Source organism: Dama dama, chromosome 22, assembly GCF_033118175.1.
Source record: "Dama dama isolate Ldn47 chromosome 22, ASM3311817v1, whole genome shotgun sequence".
NCBI lineage: Eukaryota > Metazoa > Chordata > Mammalia > Artiodactyla > Cervidae > Dama > Dama dama.
The window spans coordinates 7,386,742-7,403,442 of NC_083702.1; the positions used below are offsets into that span (position 1 = coordinate 7,386,742).

Genomic DNA, 16,701 nt, shown 5'->3' on the forward strand with positions numbered 1-16,701 from the left:
TGTTGTGAAGAGCTGACTCACTGGAAAAGACCTTGATGCTGGGAAAGGCTGAGGGCAAAAGGAGAAGGGGGACAGCAGAAGATGACATAGTTAGCATTGCTGATTCAATGGACATGAATTTGAGCAAATCCTGGTAGACAGTGGAGGACAGAGGAGCCTGGCATGCTACAGTCCACGGGGTCGCAAAGAGTTGGATACAACATAGTGACTGAACAACAACAAATCTTTATTCTAAAACCCACTAAAACCACTTGATACAGTACAATCTGAATGAGAAACTCAGCAGAGAAGGATGGAGGGGAGAGAGAAGAGCGCAGTGCAGGGAGCCTGGAGGAGGAGCGGCTGCTGGGCTGGGCCTCACCCATCACACGGCAGCCTTGCCTTCACAACCCAGGAGGTTGCTTCCTCTGCTGGTTCAGCCTGACGGTTCTGACCTTTACTAGGCTCTGAGCACCATCAGCTAATGTGATGGTCTCAGAAGATTTGAATGCCAGGGTCAGAAATAGCCCTGCCAAAGTGCCACTCAAAGGACATGGACCAAGGAGGCTGGCTCTCTCAGGGGAACCTGGAGATGGTTGCCTGAATCCAAAAGAAAATGATGCGTGGCACAGTCCAGAAGAAAAGAGAAAAACAAAAACAGAAGATCCCACATGCTGTGCTGTGTGGCAAAAAAACCCAAAACAACAGCGGTAACAAAAAACTGCTCACTGCTTGTTAGGCACATTCAATGTTTTCGGGGAGGTGGGGCACTCACTGGGGGACCATCTCCCCCATCCTCAGCTGCTACACACATGCATTCCTCAAACGGACGAGTCCCTCTCACAGAGCAGCTGCATCTTAGCAACAAGGACAGTCAAAACCCCGCTGGGATTTCCGGGCTGATGGAAATGATCCTAAAATGTATACAGGAAGGTAAACAGCAGACACTAGTCACTAGAGCCAGAGGACCGACACTTCCAGACGTATTAGATATATGATCTTGTGATATTGGTGGTGCACAACAGAACTGACCGGAGGGTCCAGAAGCAGAGTCCTCACACGCAGACATTTAATTTATGCAAAAGGGGCCACTGAGTGCAGTGGCGAGCAGTCAGTCATTTTAACAACAGATTCTGAGACAGGGAGACAGACGTGAAAAAGAAAGTAGATCTGGCATCTCTGCCTCCAACTCATAAAAAAACCAGTTCCAGGTGGACCCATGTGTGACATTTAAAAATAACGGGTCTATCAGACACCTATTAGAGTATTTTCATGACACTGAGGTAGGATAAAGGAATATTAAACAGGACATGATATATCTGTTAAGGAAAAGAACAGACTAGATTTCATGAACATTAAGAACTTGTGCTTACAACCAACACCACTGAGAGAGAACAAGCAAGCTACAGAGTGGGAGGAGACACACGCAAAGCACACCTCCAACAGAGGATCCGGGCAGAGAACTTCTCGAACCAAAAGAAAGACAGATATCACAAATGAAAAACAGGTAGAAGACTTAACAGGGTGTTCACAAAGGAGACCATCCAGATGGCCCATGAAAAGGGGCTCACATCGTTAACCACCTGGGAACTGCGAATGAAAACTATGAGATACCACCAGAAGGACTAAAAACACAGAACTATCCTGTGTCTGCTCAGGGTACAGAACTGAAACTCTCTACACTGCTGGTGAAGTGAAAACTGGTTCATCCATTTTGGAAAACCGCCAGGCTGTGGATACTGAAGCTGAGCATATGAAAACCTCTGAGCGAGCAGTGCCAGACCAGAGATGCAGGCACACGCCCACTGAGAGGAACAGGAATGGTCACAGCAGCACTATTCACAGTAACCAAAACAGGAGACGGCCCCCAAGTCCACTGGAAGTGTTCGGTCATACAGTGGACTCCCATGCAGTGGCGAGAACAGGCAATCTGTAACCACACAACATAAATGAACCTCACACATGGCACTGAGCGGAAGAGGGCAGACAGCTACAGGACACAGGGGTGGCTCTCCTCATATGAAGTTTATAGACGCAAAACATCTGAGGTCATCGAGATGGCGGTTACCTGGCTGGGGGGCTTGGGGTGGGCAGTGGCAGTTTGCTGATGGCAAGGGCCCCAAGAAAGTCTTCCGGGGTCTGGGTCATGTTCTGTTTCCGGATCTGTCTGCTGGTTATAAGGGTGTGTTCATTTTATGAAGTCACTGATCTGTGTATTTATAATTTGCATCCTTTTCTACAGGCATATTGTACTTTAATAAAAGCTTCCAGGAACAACAAACAGCAGGGAGGTTAAACTACAGTGAGGGAATTCAGAACAATGGTCACCTCTGGGGCAGGCAGCATGGGTGAAGGCCTCTGGGGGTGACAGGAACACACAACTTCTTGATTTGGGTGGCTGTTAAGTGGGTAAGTTCACTGTGTGAAAATGTATCAAGTTGCTAAGTTAAAATGGACACATTTTTCTGCGTGTATGTTGTACTTTGATTATGCCTTCAAAACTTCCTGGGGGGCAGAGAAGTGACAAATGTGCTGACGCTGGTCCAGGGCACTAGGACTGCTCCCAGCCCAGAGAGGCCACCTTGACTTCCTCTAAGACAGGGTCAGGAGCTCAGCATGCTCTCCAGGCAGCCATCCAGACCCCACCTTATCCTGCTGCCCCGAAGACCTGGGCCTGATCTGGGTTCCTGTCCAACTGTGAGCACCCCTGGCAGGGCGAAAGTCCTGCTTGCCACTGCACGTCCTCCCCGGGGAGTGCCTGGCCTCAGTAACCTTTGCTGAATGAACGGGTCTTGGAAACACGGTCTTCCTCTCCCGCGTCCTCTGTCACCCAGATTATGGTGACACACTTCAAGCACATCAATGTCAGCACTGGGCACATTCCTGCTCATTCTCAGCACATCAGTGCTATTAAAAGATACGGACGGATAGTGGGATAAGATCATTCTATGCTGAACACAGCTGATGTGCTGGGCAGCCAACCCAAAGCCGACACTGAATAAGACATGCTTGTGTCTGCTAGAGGAAGAGAAAGCCTGAGGTCAGCAGAGGCTGTGAATGAGTTGGCAACACAGTCTGTGAATTATCCAGTTGAGAGTTCCCGAGGCTGGCCCTGTGCCAGGCACACTGGAGGAAACCATGGTCTCCACCCAGAGTCTGACGTGAGCCCCTCACAAGACATACAGTGTTTTCCACTTCTAGACCCACAGAGCTGTGATCAACACAAGGTACCAAACAGAATGCCTCTCAGTTAATAACAGAACCAGGAGACATGACCAGCAGATTCTAAGCAGAAGAGTCACATATTAGCCTCTTGAATACAAGGTCACTCTTATCACTGAAGCAACACCTCAGGGCACTAGAATGCCTCGTTCCGCTTAAAATGGCTCAGGGGGGAGGAATTCCTGTCTATTTTATTTACTGCCAAGTATCTGTGGAATGACCCACTGAGTGTACATCCACCCCTCAAGGTGGTCAGCAACTGAGGGAGGGCCCACACCAAGTTTTACATCTTGGCTCCTGGCTGGGAAGGGCTTCCCTGGTGGCTCAGACAGTAAAGAATCCGCCTGCAATGCAGGAGATGCAGGACCAATCCCTGGGTCAGGAAGATCCCCTGAAGAAGAGAATGGCAACCCACTCCAGAAGTCTTGCCTGAAGAATTCCAGGGACAGAGGAGCCTGGAGGGTTACTGTCCATGGGGTCACAAAGAATTGGACACGACTGAGCAACTTTCACTCACTCACTCACTTGGCTGGGAAGGGCGCTCTGAGAAGGTCCAAGGGACGGAAGTGAAGGACACTCACCGCCAGGAAGCCCAGCTTGCCTCCACACCTGGTCTTGAGCCCCATGGCAGCGGTCAGGTGGATCTCCACCAGCGTGCTCGGCGGGATCTTCTCCTCGGCACATTCAGCCAGGTTCACCGCGCACAAGGCCATGTGTACGTCAGAACAGGCAGATCCCACGGGAAGCTTGCCTGTAGCGGCAGAAATGGGATGATGAATGTTGACAGAGGCCCTCAACCCATGCTTTCTCCTGCCTCCTCCAGCACCATCAGAACAAGGACAGAACCATGGCAAGGAAGCTGGTGGACTCTGTGATCAGACAGCCCTGGATGGGGCGCCAGCCCTGCGACCCAGTAGCTCTGTGCTCCCTTCTACCTCACAGGTGGTTGAGGACAAGAGGAATCACAGGTCAAACACCTGGCCCACGGCCCCAGCCCTGGGTAACAGAAGTGGTCAGGACTGCGGGTGAGTGGACAGGATTCTGGGGGGCTAGATGCAGCATTTTCCCAAACAGTGTCAACAGCATGGCCGTGTTCTGCTAATACAGTCCCATGTTTCCAAATGGTGCAAGTAAGGTTAAAAAAATAAAAGCTGATCTGAATTTATCTTGCTTCAACAAGATCCCACAGTCTATAAACACATACCCTTTTGAGGGAAGGAAGTTACACAAAACTGAGCCGTGATGGCCGGACACATCTTGGAAGGGAGGTGGACAGCCAGGAGATGCTTACTGCACTCTCCCGTGAGAGCCACAGGGCTCACCTGCAGTGACCCCGAGGTTGGGACCAGACCCCAGGGCATTGTCGAGGCTCTGAGGCTCTCACACTGACACCTGCCTTGGTCCTCACTACAGCAAGGGAAGGTGGCCAGCACAAGCAGTTGCCTTTTTTTTTTTTTTTTTTGGGGGGGGGGGAGCAGGTTGACCCTTGTGGGGGTGGCCAGCCAGGCCTCCCGACCCCACCCAGTCTCTCTGGTCTCATATCAGGCCCCAGACTTCATTTGGCACAGACATTTAGGTATTGGTCTTCCCAGGAGGCACCACCAACTGTTTCTCCTTTGCGGGGAAGGCAGTGTGGGGACCATGTCGTCTCTCGGTCACTCTGTCCTCTTGGGGTCCTGCTCAGGGCCAGGCCCGCTGAGTGCTGGGTTGAGTGTGGGGGATGAGCAGTGTGAAACATCCCAGCTGGAATTCTCCTCAACAGATGCAGCTTCTGGATCAGAGACCTGGATGGAGCCTGTTCCATCCCCAGGGGCTCAGGATGGACGGGGAAGCAGAGAAGGTCTGCATATGGGGCCCCGCTGCGAGAGCTCTACAAGGCCGCAGGTGTTCCAGCCCCACGGCTGCCCCAGTGTCTCATCTCCATCCCTCTAGGGCCTGGGAGCGCCCCACCCCCCCGGCGAAGCTCCCCCAGCCACCAGGCTGCCTATGGCCTTCCTGTCACTGCACCCACGGCTGCTCTCTGCCCTCGTCTTACCCACATCCCAGCAGCAACCTCTCTTCTTGAACCCTTTCCTCCCCACACACCAAGCCTCTCGGCCTCTCCTGCCTGATCACCTCTTAGGTCAGCCTCTGCCCCACTCCCTGTCCTTTCTGTGTGGGTCTCCTCCCCCATGCCCTGGAGGGGCCCTTTCATCACAAGCCCCCTCATCAGCGCCCATGGCTTTCATCCTCACCCGAAGACCAGAGACCCAGCTCCCTTCCATGGATGGCAGATCCGGTACGGCCCCCATCACTGAATAGCCCTCCTCAGTGTCTCGTGGGCAAGGGTCCCGAGCTGGATGTCTCACCTCCTTCCTAGAAAGCTGTGTGCCTCCTGTTCTCCCCACCTTAATTGGTGGCAACATGATTCACCCCAACTCTCAAGCAAGAAACCAGGGAAGCCCCTTACCCTTCCCAGGCAATGAGTCCCCAAGGCCTGTCAACCCCACCTGCTCCTTCCTGTCTGTCTGTCCTCTCAGCACCTGCACCAGCTCCCACAAGGCCTCCCAAAGGCAGCCTCTTCATTGGAGCGAATCTTCTCGGCTTCACAGCACAGGCCTGATGATGCCGTCGCCCCCACTGCGCTGGCTCCCGTCACCCTCCCCTCACACAGCGGAGCCTCTTCCTTAGGAACACATCCCCCGGCCCGGAAGGCACATCCCCTCGGCAGAGCTGGTGAGCTCCAATGCCTCCTTCCATGCAAAGCCAGGATTTGACATGAAGCCTCCCAGGGCCCTACCCAACAGGGACCCCTCCCCTCCTAGCTGAAACCCAACTCTCCTGTGACCCCTAAACCACACTGAACTGTAATTCACCTGCTGACCAATCTGCTTCTCTATTACAGCAGGACTTCATGGAATGAAATAAAGGATCATGTTTCTCTGATTCTAAGACGCCATCAATTTTTAAGTTTCTCCATTAACTTAAGCACCACCAAGGAGAAAGCACTGCCAACTCAACCATGACGCTCAATGTGTAGAGGATACAGCCTGGTGCAGAGATGTTAAAGTGAAAAAAACACATGTCTAATAATGATGAAAGACTTCCCTGGTGGCTCAGATGGTAGAAAATCTGCCTGCAATGTGGGAGATCAGGGTTCAATCCCACTGTTGGGAAGATCCCCTGGAGGAGGGTATGGCAACTCACTCCAGTATTCTTGCCTGGAGAATCTCATGGACAGAGGAGCCTGGTGGGCTACAGTCCATGGGGTCGCTAAGAGTCAGACATGACTGAGTGACTAAGCACACACAATGATGAACTGCAATCTTCACAGCCGTGGCCGTCGGTGGACGGTTGGTCTAACCATCCTCAACGAGCATTGTAAAGGGGACTTTGTTCATCTGGGGCAAAAAACTGCCAAACTGAGCCTGGGTGGGGCGATGGTGCAGGGCACTGGGAGGCAGGCCAGGCCGCGGCCGCCAGCCCTCACCTGTGATGTGCAGCTGGTGCAGCCTGTGGTAGGCCAGGGCTGCGTCCCGGGCGCTGGTCTTCGCTTCCTCCTCGAAGCCCGCAGCAGTGGCTGGGGCGGCCCGCCGGTGCTGGAAGACCTTCTTGAGCAGCCAGCGCACCAGGCGCAGCTTCTGCAGGCTGTAGCGGATCACGTTCCAGGAGAGGCTACAGGCCAGGTCCAGGCGGGAGGTGGGCAGGGCCCGGCCCAGCACCGACAGGCAGGTCTGCAGATTGGCCGCAGCCGCTGCAAAGTCCCCCTGGCAGGAAGCAAGAAGGTGTAATGTTCGCCGGCCTTGGGGCAGCCGTTTAGTTTCCCTTTAGTGAAAACTCTTACTTTCTCTTCAGACCCCCAGGTTATCAGAGTAATGCATGCTTAGTGAAGAAAAATCTGGGAAAACTCAGAAAGCTACAGAAAAGAACAAAGAAATCACCTGGAATCTTATCCCCTAGAATGACTGCTGCCATTCTGATATACTTCCTCCCAGCCTTTTTGCTAAATTGGGATTGTACCGCATTCTATCTTTAAGCAAATGTTCTATGCAGAATTTCCCCCAGTACCTTTCATACATAAGATGATAACATGGATGGAGACGATGAACCATGTGATCTTTTAGGCTTGTAGGTTCTCAAAGTGTGGTCTCCAGAGACCAGGAGCATCATCAGTCCCTGGGATCTTGTTAGAAACGTGAATTCCTGGTTTTCCATCTCACCCCTTCCCCGCTACCGACTCAGAACCTCTGGGGTGGGCCCTCAGGGTGGTCCTGATGACCCTGAAGTTTGAGAACCACAGTTTTAGACAAATATGCAGTGAAATTACTCTGACCAAGGATCTGAACATGTCTCTGCCAACCTGAGAGGGCCTAGTGGACAGTCTATTGCCCTGTATTGAAGACCCTGTCTGTGTTTTTCTCATTCCTGGAGGCCACACTTGGGAAACTGGGGTCAACGCTCTTCTCCTTTCCCATCATGCAATGGGTATGACACCTGAACCTTCCCTCCTGTACCTTTGAGAAGAGAGGACCCTGAAGAAGAGAGACAGAGGATGCCCACGCTCCGAGCATGATGGTCTCTGAGCTGGTTCGCAGACTCACCCGGGCGAGGTCCAGGTCTGCCTGCTTCCGGTGCCTCCAGAAGGTGACTGAGGAGCGCGAGTGCGGCCGGATCACCGGCTCCCCATGAACCAGCAGCTTCACAAAGACGCTCAGCACGATCACGCCGTTCACCAGCCACAGGAGCAGCGTCGGCATCATCCAGTCGAGCCAGCCCCTGGAGCCTATGGAGGAGCGTCTGAGCTGAGCCCGGGAGGGAGGGCCCCCCCACGGAGGGCAGCCCTGGGGGAACTGTGGGGCACCTGACCGACCCCGGGTGACAGGAAGCAGCCTCCTCCCTCATGTTTGGAACAAATGTGATTGTTTCATTTAGTAACAATGTCTAAGTGCCTAGGGCATGAATAAATATATGCAATTAATCCACACCTAGAAAATCTGGGACAATTCCACAGCCTCAATAGAAGCCCTGGAGCCCCTGTCACCATGGGGCAGGACGCCACACAAATCTTTGTTGGCCAAGGCAGGGCTTGGCAGCTGGTTTAACGACTCAGGCAGTAGACCACATCCTCCTCCAAACAGGCATACCTCCAAAACCCCAATTACAGCCAAGCAGAGTCCTGATTTGTTTTGCTATTTCTGACTGAACTTAGGTTTGCCCTGTTACTTGTGCATGAGACTGATGCCAGTCGCTATCAGAAGCAAGCAGGCGGGGGCCCACTGCGAAAGCCTTTTGGAACCTTTGGTGACAAGCCAAGAGGGTTGCAGGCAGGGCCTTCTCCTGCCACAGCAGCCCACTCGTGCCCGGGTGGCAGGAGGCGCCCTCCACCTACCTGACTCGAGCGACAGCATGCTGCGGCCAGGGCCTGAGTGCGGGTGCTGGTCTGCATCGTGGGCCCCGCCCCACTGCAGCAGAGCGGTCAGGGGGTTAAAGGAGAGGCAGAGGAAGGTGAGGACACACAGCAGGATGCGAGAGCGGTCCACCATGCCCAGCGCGACGGGAGGAGAGTCTGGCTCATCTTTGACCTTCAAAACAGGGGGCCTCGAGGTGAGAAGGAAGACTTGTGTGGGTTTTTATAGCATTTTACTTTATATATATCGGAATCGGGACTCTGAGATTTCAATTCAAGACCATGAAGCTGGATGGGAATAAACTCAGGCTGGAACTAAGAGGTTCACGCCTCTCCCACTGCTGCTCAGGCATGGGGAGCCCTTGCCCCCTTGCCACCTGGGAGAAGAACACGTTCTACATACCGGAGGTAGAGGGGCCCTGCTGTTACCACAGTGCTCCGACACAAAAGAGAACACCCTGAGGGATTCTGCTTCTGTGTAATTCCACAACAGGCAAGCTGATCTAAAGCAACCAAAGGCAACATCAGAAGTTAAATCTGAGCCTGGAGAGACATGGGTGAACTTCCTGCAAAGGTGTACGTTCACAAGAGATAAATATGTTCTGTATAATTTTTTTTTAATTATAAAGGATTTATTCATTTATTATTATTTTTTAATTAAAGTATAATTGACCTACAAACACTATGTTGGCTCCAGGTGCACAACACAGAGCCTGGATTATTTTCATATATGACACTATCTCTACAATATATCTAGCTGCCATCTGTCACCAGACAAAATTATCACAACATTACTGACTATTTTCCCCATGTTGTAAAGCTCCTCCCTCTGACTCATTTATTTTTTATCTGAAAGTCTGTATCTCTAAGTCTCCCCCTCTCCCAAAACCCTCCGCGATGGCAATTACCCATTTGTTATCTTAAGCATCTGCTTCTGTTTTGCCCATTTTTTTTTTTTTTAAGATTCCACATATAAGTGAAATTATGTGTGGTTAGCTTTCTCTGTCTGACTCATTTCACTTAGCATAATAGCCTCTAGGATCATACGGGTTGTTACAAAATTTCATTCTTTTTTATGGCTTTTTCTTCAGAAAAACAGCCAGAAGTGGAACTGCTGAATTGGATGGTAGTTCTCTTTTAAACTTTTTGAGGAACCTCCATACTACTTTCCACAGTGGCTGCACCAACTACATTCCCACAACAGCTGGGTGAGGGTTCCCTTTTCTCCACATCCTCGCCAACACTTGTCATTCTCTGTTTGACTAATTTCACTTTAGTATAATACCCTCTAGGTCCATCCACAGTGTCACAAATGGTAAGATTTCATTCTTTTTAATGGCTAGTATTTCATTGCATATATACCACATCTTCTTTACCCAATCATCTATTTATAGGCACTTAGGTGGCTTTCATACCTTAACTATTGTGAATGAGGCTGCAATAAACACAAGGGTACATATATCTTTTCAAATTGGTATTTCTGTTTTCTTCAGAAAATACCCAAAAGGGGAACTGCTAAATTGGGTGGTAGTTCTACTTTAAACCTTTTTTTAAGGAACCTCCCTCCATACTGCTTTCCATGGTGTGTGTGTTAGTCACTCAGTGGTGTCCAACTCTTTTCGGCCCATGGCCTGTAGCCCACCAGGCTCCTCTGTCCATGGGATTCTCCAAGCAAGAACACTGGAGTGGGTTGCCATTTCCTTCTCCAGGGATGAACCCGGGTCTCCCACACTGCGGGCAGATTCTTCACTGTCTGAGCCACCAGGGAAGCTTTCTATAGTGGCTGCACCAGTTTACATTCCCACCAACACACTAGGGTTCTCTTCTCCACATTCTCACCAACACTTGTTATTTGTTGTCTTTTTGATAATAGCCATTCTGACAGATGTGAGGTGGTACCTCACTGTGGTTCTGATTTGCATTTCCCTGGTGATTACTGATGCTGAACACCTTTTCATGTGCCTGTTGGCCATTTGTATGTCTTCTCTGGAAAAATGTTCATGTCTTAGGTTCATTTTTAAATTGTTTATTCTTCTGATTTTGAATCCTACAAGTTCTTTGCATATTTTGGATATTAACTCCTCATCAGACAAATACCATCTTCCATTCAGTAGGTGGCCCTTTTATTTTGCTGATAGTTTCTTTTGCTGGAAAAGCTTTTTAGTTGCTGTAGTCCCATTTGTTTATTTTTGCTTTTGTTTCCCTTGCCTGAGGAAACATACTCAAAAAAACATTGCTGAGACGAGTAACAAAGAGCATACTGCGTGTTTTCTTCTAGGAGTTTTGTGGTTTCAGGTCTTACATTTAAGTCCTTAATCTGTTCTATTTTTGTAGATGGTGTGACAAAGTAGTACATCTGATTCTCTTGCATGGAACTGTCCTGTTTTCCCAGCGGCATTTACTAATGAAGCTGTCATTTCCCCCCTTTGTATATCCTCGCCTCCTTTGTCACGGATTGACTGAACACATAAGTAGGTTTATTTCTGGGCTTTTTATTCTGTTCCATGGATCTAAGTGTCTGTTTTGTGCCAGTATCATACTGTTTTGATTCCTGAAATCAGGGAACCTGCTACCTCCAGCTCTACTGCTCTTTGTCAAGACTGTTTTGGCTACTTGGGGTCGGTCCTGTGTGTTGCCATATAAATTTTAGGATTTTTTTTCCCTAGTTCTGTGAAAAATATCACTGCAGACTGTCTTGAGGAGTATGGTCATTTTAGCAGTATTAATTCTTCCAGTCCACGAGCACGATATATCATTCCATCTGTGTCCATCACCATTATAGGTTTCTTTCATCAGTGTCTTACAGTTTTTTTAGTAAAGGTCTTTTAGCTAGTTAGTCAGATTTATTCCTAGATACGTTATTCTTTTCGATGCAACTGCAAATGAGATCGTTTTCTTAATTTCTCTTTCTGGTACTTTGTTAGTATAGAAATTCAACCAATTTCTGTACATTAATTTTATATCCTGCAATCTTGCTAAACTTATTAATCTAGTAGTTTTTTGGTGGCATCTTTAGAATTTTCATAGTATCATGTCATCTGCAAACAGTGACAGTTTTACTTCTTCCTTTTCAATTTGGATTCCTTTTAACTTCTTTTTTAGGATTCCAATTCTATGTTGAATAAAGTGGCAAGAGCGGGCATCTTTGTCTTCTTTTATTTTTTGGCCATGCAGTGCTGCTTATGGTATCTTAGCTCATCGACCAGTGATCAAACCTGGGCCACTGGCAGTGAAAGCGTCGAGTCCTAGCTACTAGACCACCAGGGAATTCCTCTGGGCATTCTTGTCTTCCACTTGATCTTAGAAAAAATACTTCCAGTTCTTTCCTCTATATCATGGTTATTGTGAGTTACATAAGTGTATATATTTATTAAAACACATATTGTACAATACAGTAAAACAGGTGTATTTTATCACATATAAATTATACCTCCAAGTTGATTAAAGACCATACTTTAGTATGAATCTATTTTCAGAAGCTTACCTATTCTAAACCCACAACATTGTTTTCTCCCCATTTTACAGAAGAACTGGAGGCAGAGGCTCTGCCAGCCTGGGGAACCAGACTAGAGTCGGATCTCCCCTGACTCCCACTGTGTACAAACCACGTCATTCCTTTTCAACATTTTTAAGCCACTTGAAAATTTCTTCTGATGATTCAGACACTTATCCAATTTAAGGTATATGTCATATGGATTTGTGTTTCCAAACAGAACCACACTTATAAAATATTTCAAAAATAGAGCTTCCTTAATAAAATTAAGCAGATGCTACAATAAATAGCCTGATCAAAACTTATGGTAGAAGGAAACTTTGTGCTTTTGAAGCCAGAAACTGCCAGCGTCAAAATACAGCACAAAACCCAGTGGTCGCCACAGGGTCCTAGGAAAATCATTAGGCTTGATTCTCTTCTAACTAACTCCATTAAACAACAATTGCCAGGGGCTTTCTTCCACAATTAAAGGCCCTTGGTAGGAATGTTATCTGTTAAGGCTGCAAATTGTAATCATTTCCCGAAGAGGACCCAGAGGCAGCTTCATCCTAACCCAACTGATCAACCTCACAAAGCGGTCTTGCCAGGCTCATTACAGGCAAGGAAAGCAATGAGGCGCCTCCAGCAACTCCTAGCTCCGTGTGACAGCTGCTGTGTGTCCCCGTTCTGGATTCGGCCCTTATTCCTCTCTGATGGGCCCTTTCAGCAAAGACCAATAAAATCAGGGGCTGTCTCCCCACATAGAGTCAAGTCTTCTTTTTCTTTAGTTTTCAGCATGTGCCTAATTTCACAGAATTCTTGCTCCTCTCCAGCCCGAGGCCTCTGAACACCTGGCCTGGACCTCTGTCTGCAATCTCCCCACTATTAACTTACAGGAGATGGGAGAGATTCCCAGAGTCAGGGGATTTCAAAAGCTCATTACCTTTGCATCATCCAATAGAGGGCTTCCCGGCTCTGAGTCGATGGAGTAGGGGGAGAAGCCGGCCTGGGACCCTGAGTCGGAGGCCGGAGGCGACATCAGAAGGACATTTTGATTAAAGTCATCGATCTTCAGGTCCATGTCATTGTCCACCAGGCTGCCCAGGTTGATGCCCTTCAGGAGTTCTGTAAAGAAAACCCTACCTGGCAAATGGTCCATTTTACAACACTTGACCTGGGCCAGGGCGGGGCTAGGAGGGACACACAGCCCCTGCTCCTGCTTCACCCATGACGGCACCTCGCACACACACCCGTGGACCCTCCCCAGTGTCCAACACAGGACTTCTCCTATAACGAGCACACTCACTGTTCTTCTGATTTGCCAGTTTCAGCACCATGTTCTCCTGGCGCAGTTTATGATTGACCTGCTGCAAGTATTTGATGTAGTCGATGGCCTTCCTCAGAACGCCAGACTTGTGCATCTGGGAAGGAAGACGGGTGAGAAACACAGGGGCATCAGACCAGCCTGCACAGTGAGGGCAGCAGAGGCCCAGAGCTCAGGCTCTGGAGTGGGAGGTCCTTGCTGGGTTCAGACTCTGATTCTTCCACTAACTAGCTGTGTAACCCAGGACAAGTTACTCAACATCTCTGAACCTCACTTTTCCTCCTCTGTGAAATAGGGATAATGACAGTATATGAGTCATAGCCTTGCCATGAGGGTTAAAAGAGATAATATGTATAAAGGGCTTAGTCTCTGGCCTGGCACATAGTAGCACTAAATATTAGCTGCTATTCCTACTTCCTATAATAATCCTCGCACCAAAACAAACTTTAAGGAAAATAAACGACAAACAAAAAACCAGAGCACTGTTGGATGGTTATCTTAAATAAAAGTATATCAGTACCTTTCAGATTTGTAGGCTACCAAGAAAACTGTATTTTCTTTGAAAATAGAGGTAAAGATAAACAGATAATAGATTTAAAAATCTACATGCCAAAGCCAAAAGATACATTAATTGAAACACCAGAAGTACGTGAAAAAACAATTTCCTCTTATTTGTTCTTGGTCAAAGACCCAATCAACATTTTATCTCCTCCCTAAAAGGTTAAAATATTGCTAGCCATCCCTGAATATGATTAAACATTTGTCAAAAATGCCATCGGCTGACTAAGAGGTGCACACGGTCCTGTACTTGGCCATCAGTGAGCAGCAGGAGCCTGTGACACGGTAGTGGTGGTTGTGGGGGGCAGTGAGTAGCCACCACTGCAGAGCAGAGTCAAAGGTCCACACAAGCTACTGCCTGACCAACCCCCAACAGCTAAACTTTATAGAATTTCAAAACAACAAGATGCTTTAATAAGAAAGCACCTTTATCTATTCCTGCATTCACTCACTTGGGCATGGGTCTTCCCTAAATTCCCAGAGCAAAGACAGACAGAGGGGAGATGATGGGGCATGAGACAACATTCTGCTTGGCACCCACCTTGGCATCAGTCCCCATGACCAGGTCCTTCAACTCAATGATTTTGTCGTTGATGGAGGAGCGATACCGCTTCTCGATGATGTTGTGTGTCGTCCGCCTTTCTCCTTCCTTGGGAGGCTCAAGCTGCTTGACTCCCCCGGGGACCTGCTTAATGGGCACTTTCTCTTGTCCCATCATCACAGGCATCGTGGTCAGAATGGTCCCATTGCTGCCCACCAGGGTCTAGAACAGACACAAGGTCAGAATGACTGCCTGGTTAGCATAAGGAAAGCAACCTCAGGTCACGAACCCACTGGCCCTGGCCATGTGGCATCACCTGAAAATGCTTTGTGTGGTCTGACGCCTTGCTTGGGATAATCAAGTCTGGAAGCCCTGGAGCCACAGTATCTTGGTCACTGTGCCCTTTCAGAGTCACTGCTGATTAGCCTGTGCCACAACAGCATTAGTGTGGATCAACGCCAACCTTTGGTTTAAGGACGCCAGAAAATGTCTACAGTTGCTGCTTCACTTTCAACCCATCAGCTGCTTCTGAGCTCGTGTACAATGCTGCACCAACCACAAAACTTTCTCCTGTGTGTGACACATGTTTTCCTCTCACATGACGGAGAACTAACTTATTGGGTTTCCTTATACAATTTGACCATCAAAAACCTCAAGGGCAGAAGTGACAATCAGAGCCATTATATTAAATAAACACACCAGCTATGGAGGCATCCCCCTGTTTTCCCCTCAGGTCTGCTTTTCCTTCTCTGTTTCTATTTTCACTAATTTTAGTTTTATTTTCTTCAACAAACAGCTTCAATATCCAAATGGCCAATGAGCAGATAAAACGCTTCTCAAATGCATGAGTCATCAAGAAATAATTTGCACATGGTCAAAAGTACACATTTCAAGTGTACAACTTAATGGAACAGTGTGTGTAACCAACGTAACCCTGACGAAGACACAGACCCTTTCTATTTCCCAAGAAAGTTCATGTACGCCCCTTCCCTGTCTTCGTAATCACTGCTCTGACTTCTATCACTGTCTTCTTAAACGTCATACACTGGAAACATCAGCATGAATTCTTTGCGATCAGCATCTTTTGCTGAGCATACTATTTCTGAAGGTCAGCCACGTAGCTGTATGTATCAATAGTTCTTTTTGGATGGATAGCTGGGTTGTTTCTGATTCTTGGCTTTTATGAATAATGCTTACTTTTGATTTCTGATCACTTTTTTCTGTCAGACTCTCTGGTCACAAGATGCAGACAGTGACCAAGACCCTACACCTTAAGTAAGGGACCTTCCATGCCCCACCTTGAAGCCCTTCCCTGCCTAGGGTCCTTCAGAAGCTAAACCTCCATCGGCAGGACCTAAGAGGCGGATGGTCCTGGGTGAACCTGCAGCTCCTCTGCGGTCCCTCCCTTGCTCTTCATAAACCTTAGGACTCCCACATAACACTCGGTGCTGGTACTTCTCAAGGGGAAAAAAGAAACTAAAAAGAGGTGATTTTGCAATTGGACTGACACATTCCATAGAGTTTCTGCATCCATTCAGTGTCTGGAGGCTTTGTTAACATCTCTGAGGCCTAATACCCCCAAGAAAGAGGGGGCACAGCTCTTACCGGAACTTGCAGGGCAGCTGTCTGGATGGGGGTGGTGAGGGCAGTGAGGGCGGGGTTCTGGACTGCAGCCATCACAGGGCTGCCATCTGTCTTCAGTGTGGTCAGGACAAGGGAGTCTGTCTTGATGATCTGAGGCTGTACCAGGACCTGCATGGAAAAGGAAGAAAAGGAAAAGGAAGGTAGCACTGTATTTCTTTTTTTCCCTCTTTTGGCTGCACCATCAGCATATGAGACCAGGGATGGAACCCACACCCCTTGCAGTGGACGTGTAAAGTCCTAACCATTGGACCACCAAGGAAGTGGTCTATTTTTCTATTTTGTGTTACTTCTTGCTGCAAAGACCCTCCAGACAAGAATGATAAAATTTTCATAAAACTGAGAATGTAGCTTGACTACTGGGTTGAGGAGGAGAAAGAGCACAGCTAAAGAGGGTTTGGGGCTTCGCTTCTCAAGTGGCTCAGTGGTAAAGGATCTGCCTTCCAAGCAGAAGACGTGGCTAGATCCCTGGGTCGGGAAGATCCCACTGAGAAACGGCAACCCACTCCAGTATTCTTGCCTGGGAAATCCCATGTACAGAGGAGGCTGGCAGGCCACGGTCCATGGGGTCGCAAGAG

At 48.6% G+C, this 16,701-nt stretch overlaps 1 protein-coding gene across 1 annotated transcript in view; it reads right to left on the minus strand.

Moving 5' to 3' along the window:
• The window catches only part of SREBF2 (sterol regulatory element binding transcription factor 2), a 56,539-nt gene that overhangs the window by 13,891 nt on the left and 25,947 nt on the right, over window positions 1–16,701 (minus strand). The window contains exons 4-11 of the mRNA XM_061124429.1: window positions 16,088–16,234; window positions 14,483–14,704; window positions 13,366–13,480; window positions 13,003–13,184; window positions 8,570–8,762; window positions 7,782–7,963; window positions 6,671–6,947; window positions 3,783–3,952 (exon numbers count right to left, since the gene is read on the minus strand). Of these exons, the coding sequence (XP_060980412.1) occupies window positions 3,783–3,952; window positions 6,671–6,947; window positions 7,782–7,963; window positions 8,570–8,762; window positions 13,003–13,184; window positions 13,366–13,480; window positions 14,483–14,704; window positions 16,088–16,234 (1,488 nt within the window). The remainder of the gene's footprint in view (window positions 1–3,782; window positions 3,953–6,670; window positions 6,948–7,781; window positions 7,964–8,569; window positions 8,763–13,002; window positions 13,185–13,365; window positions 13,481–14,482; window positions 14,705–16,087; window positions 16,235–16,701) is intronic.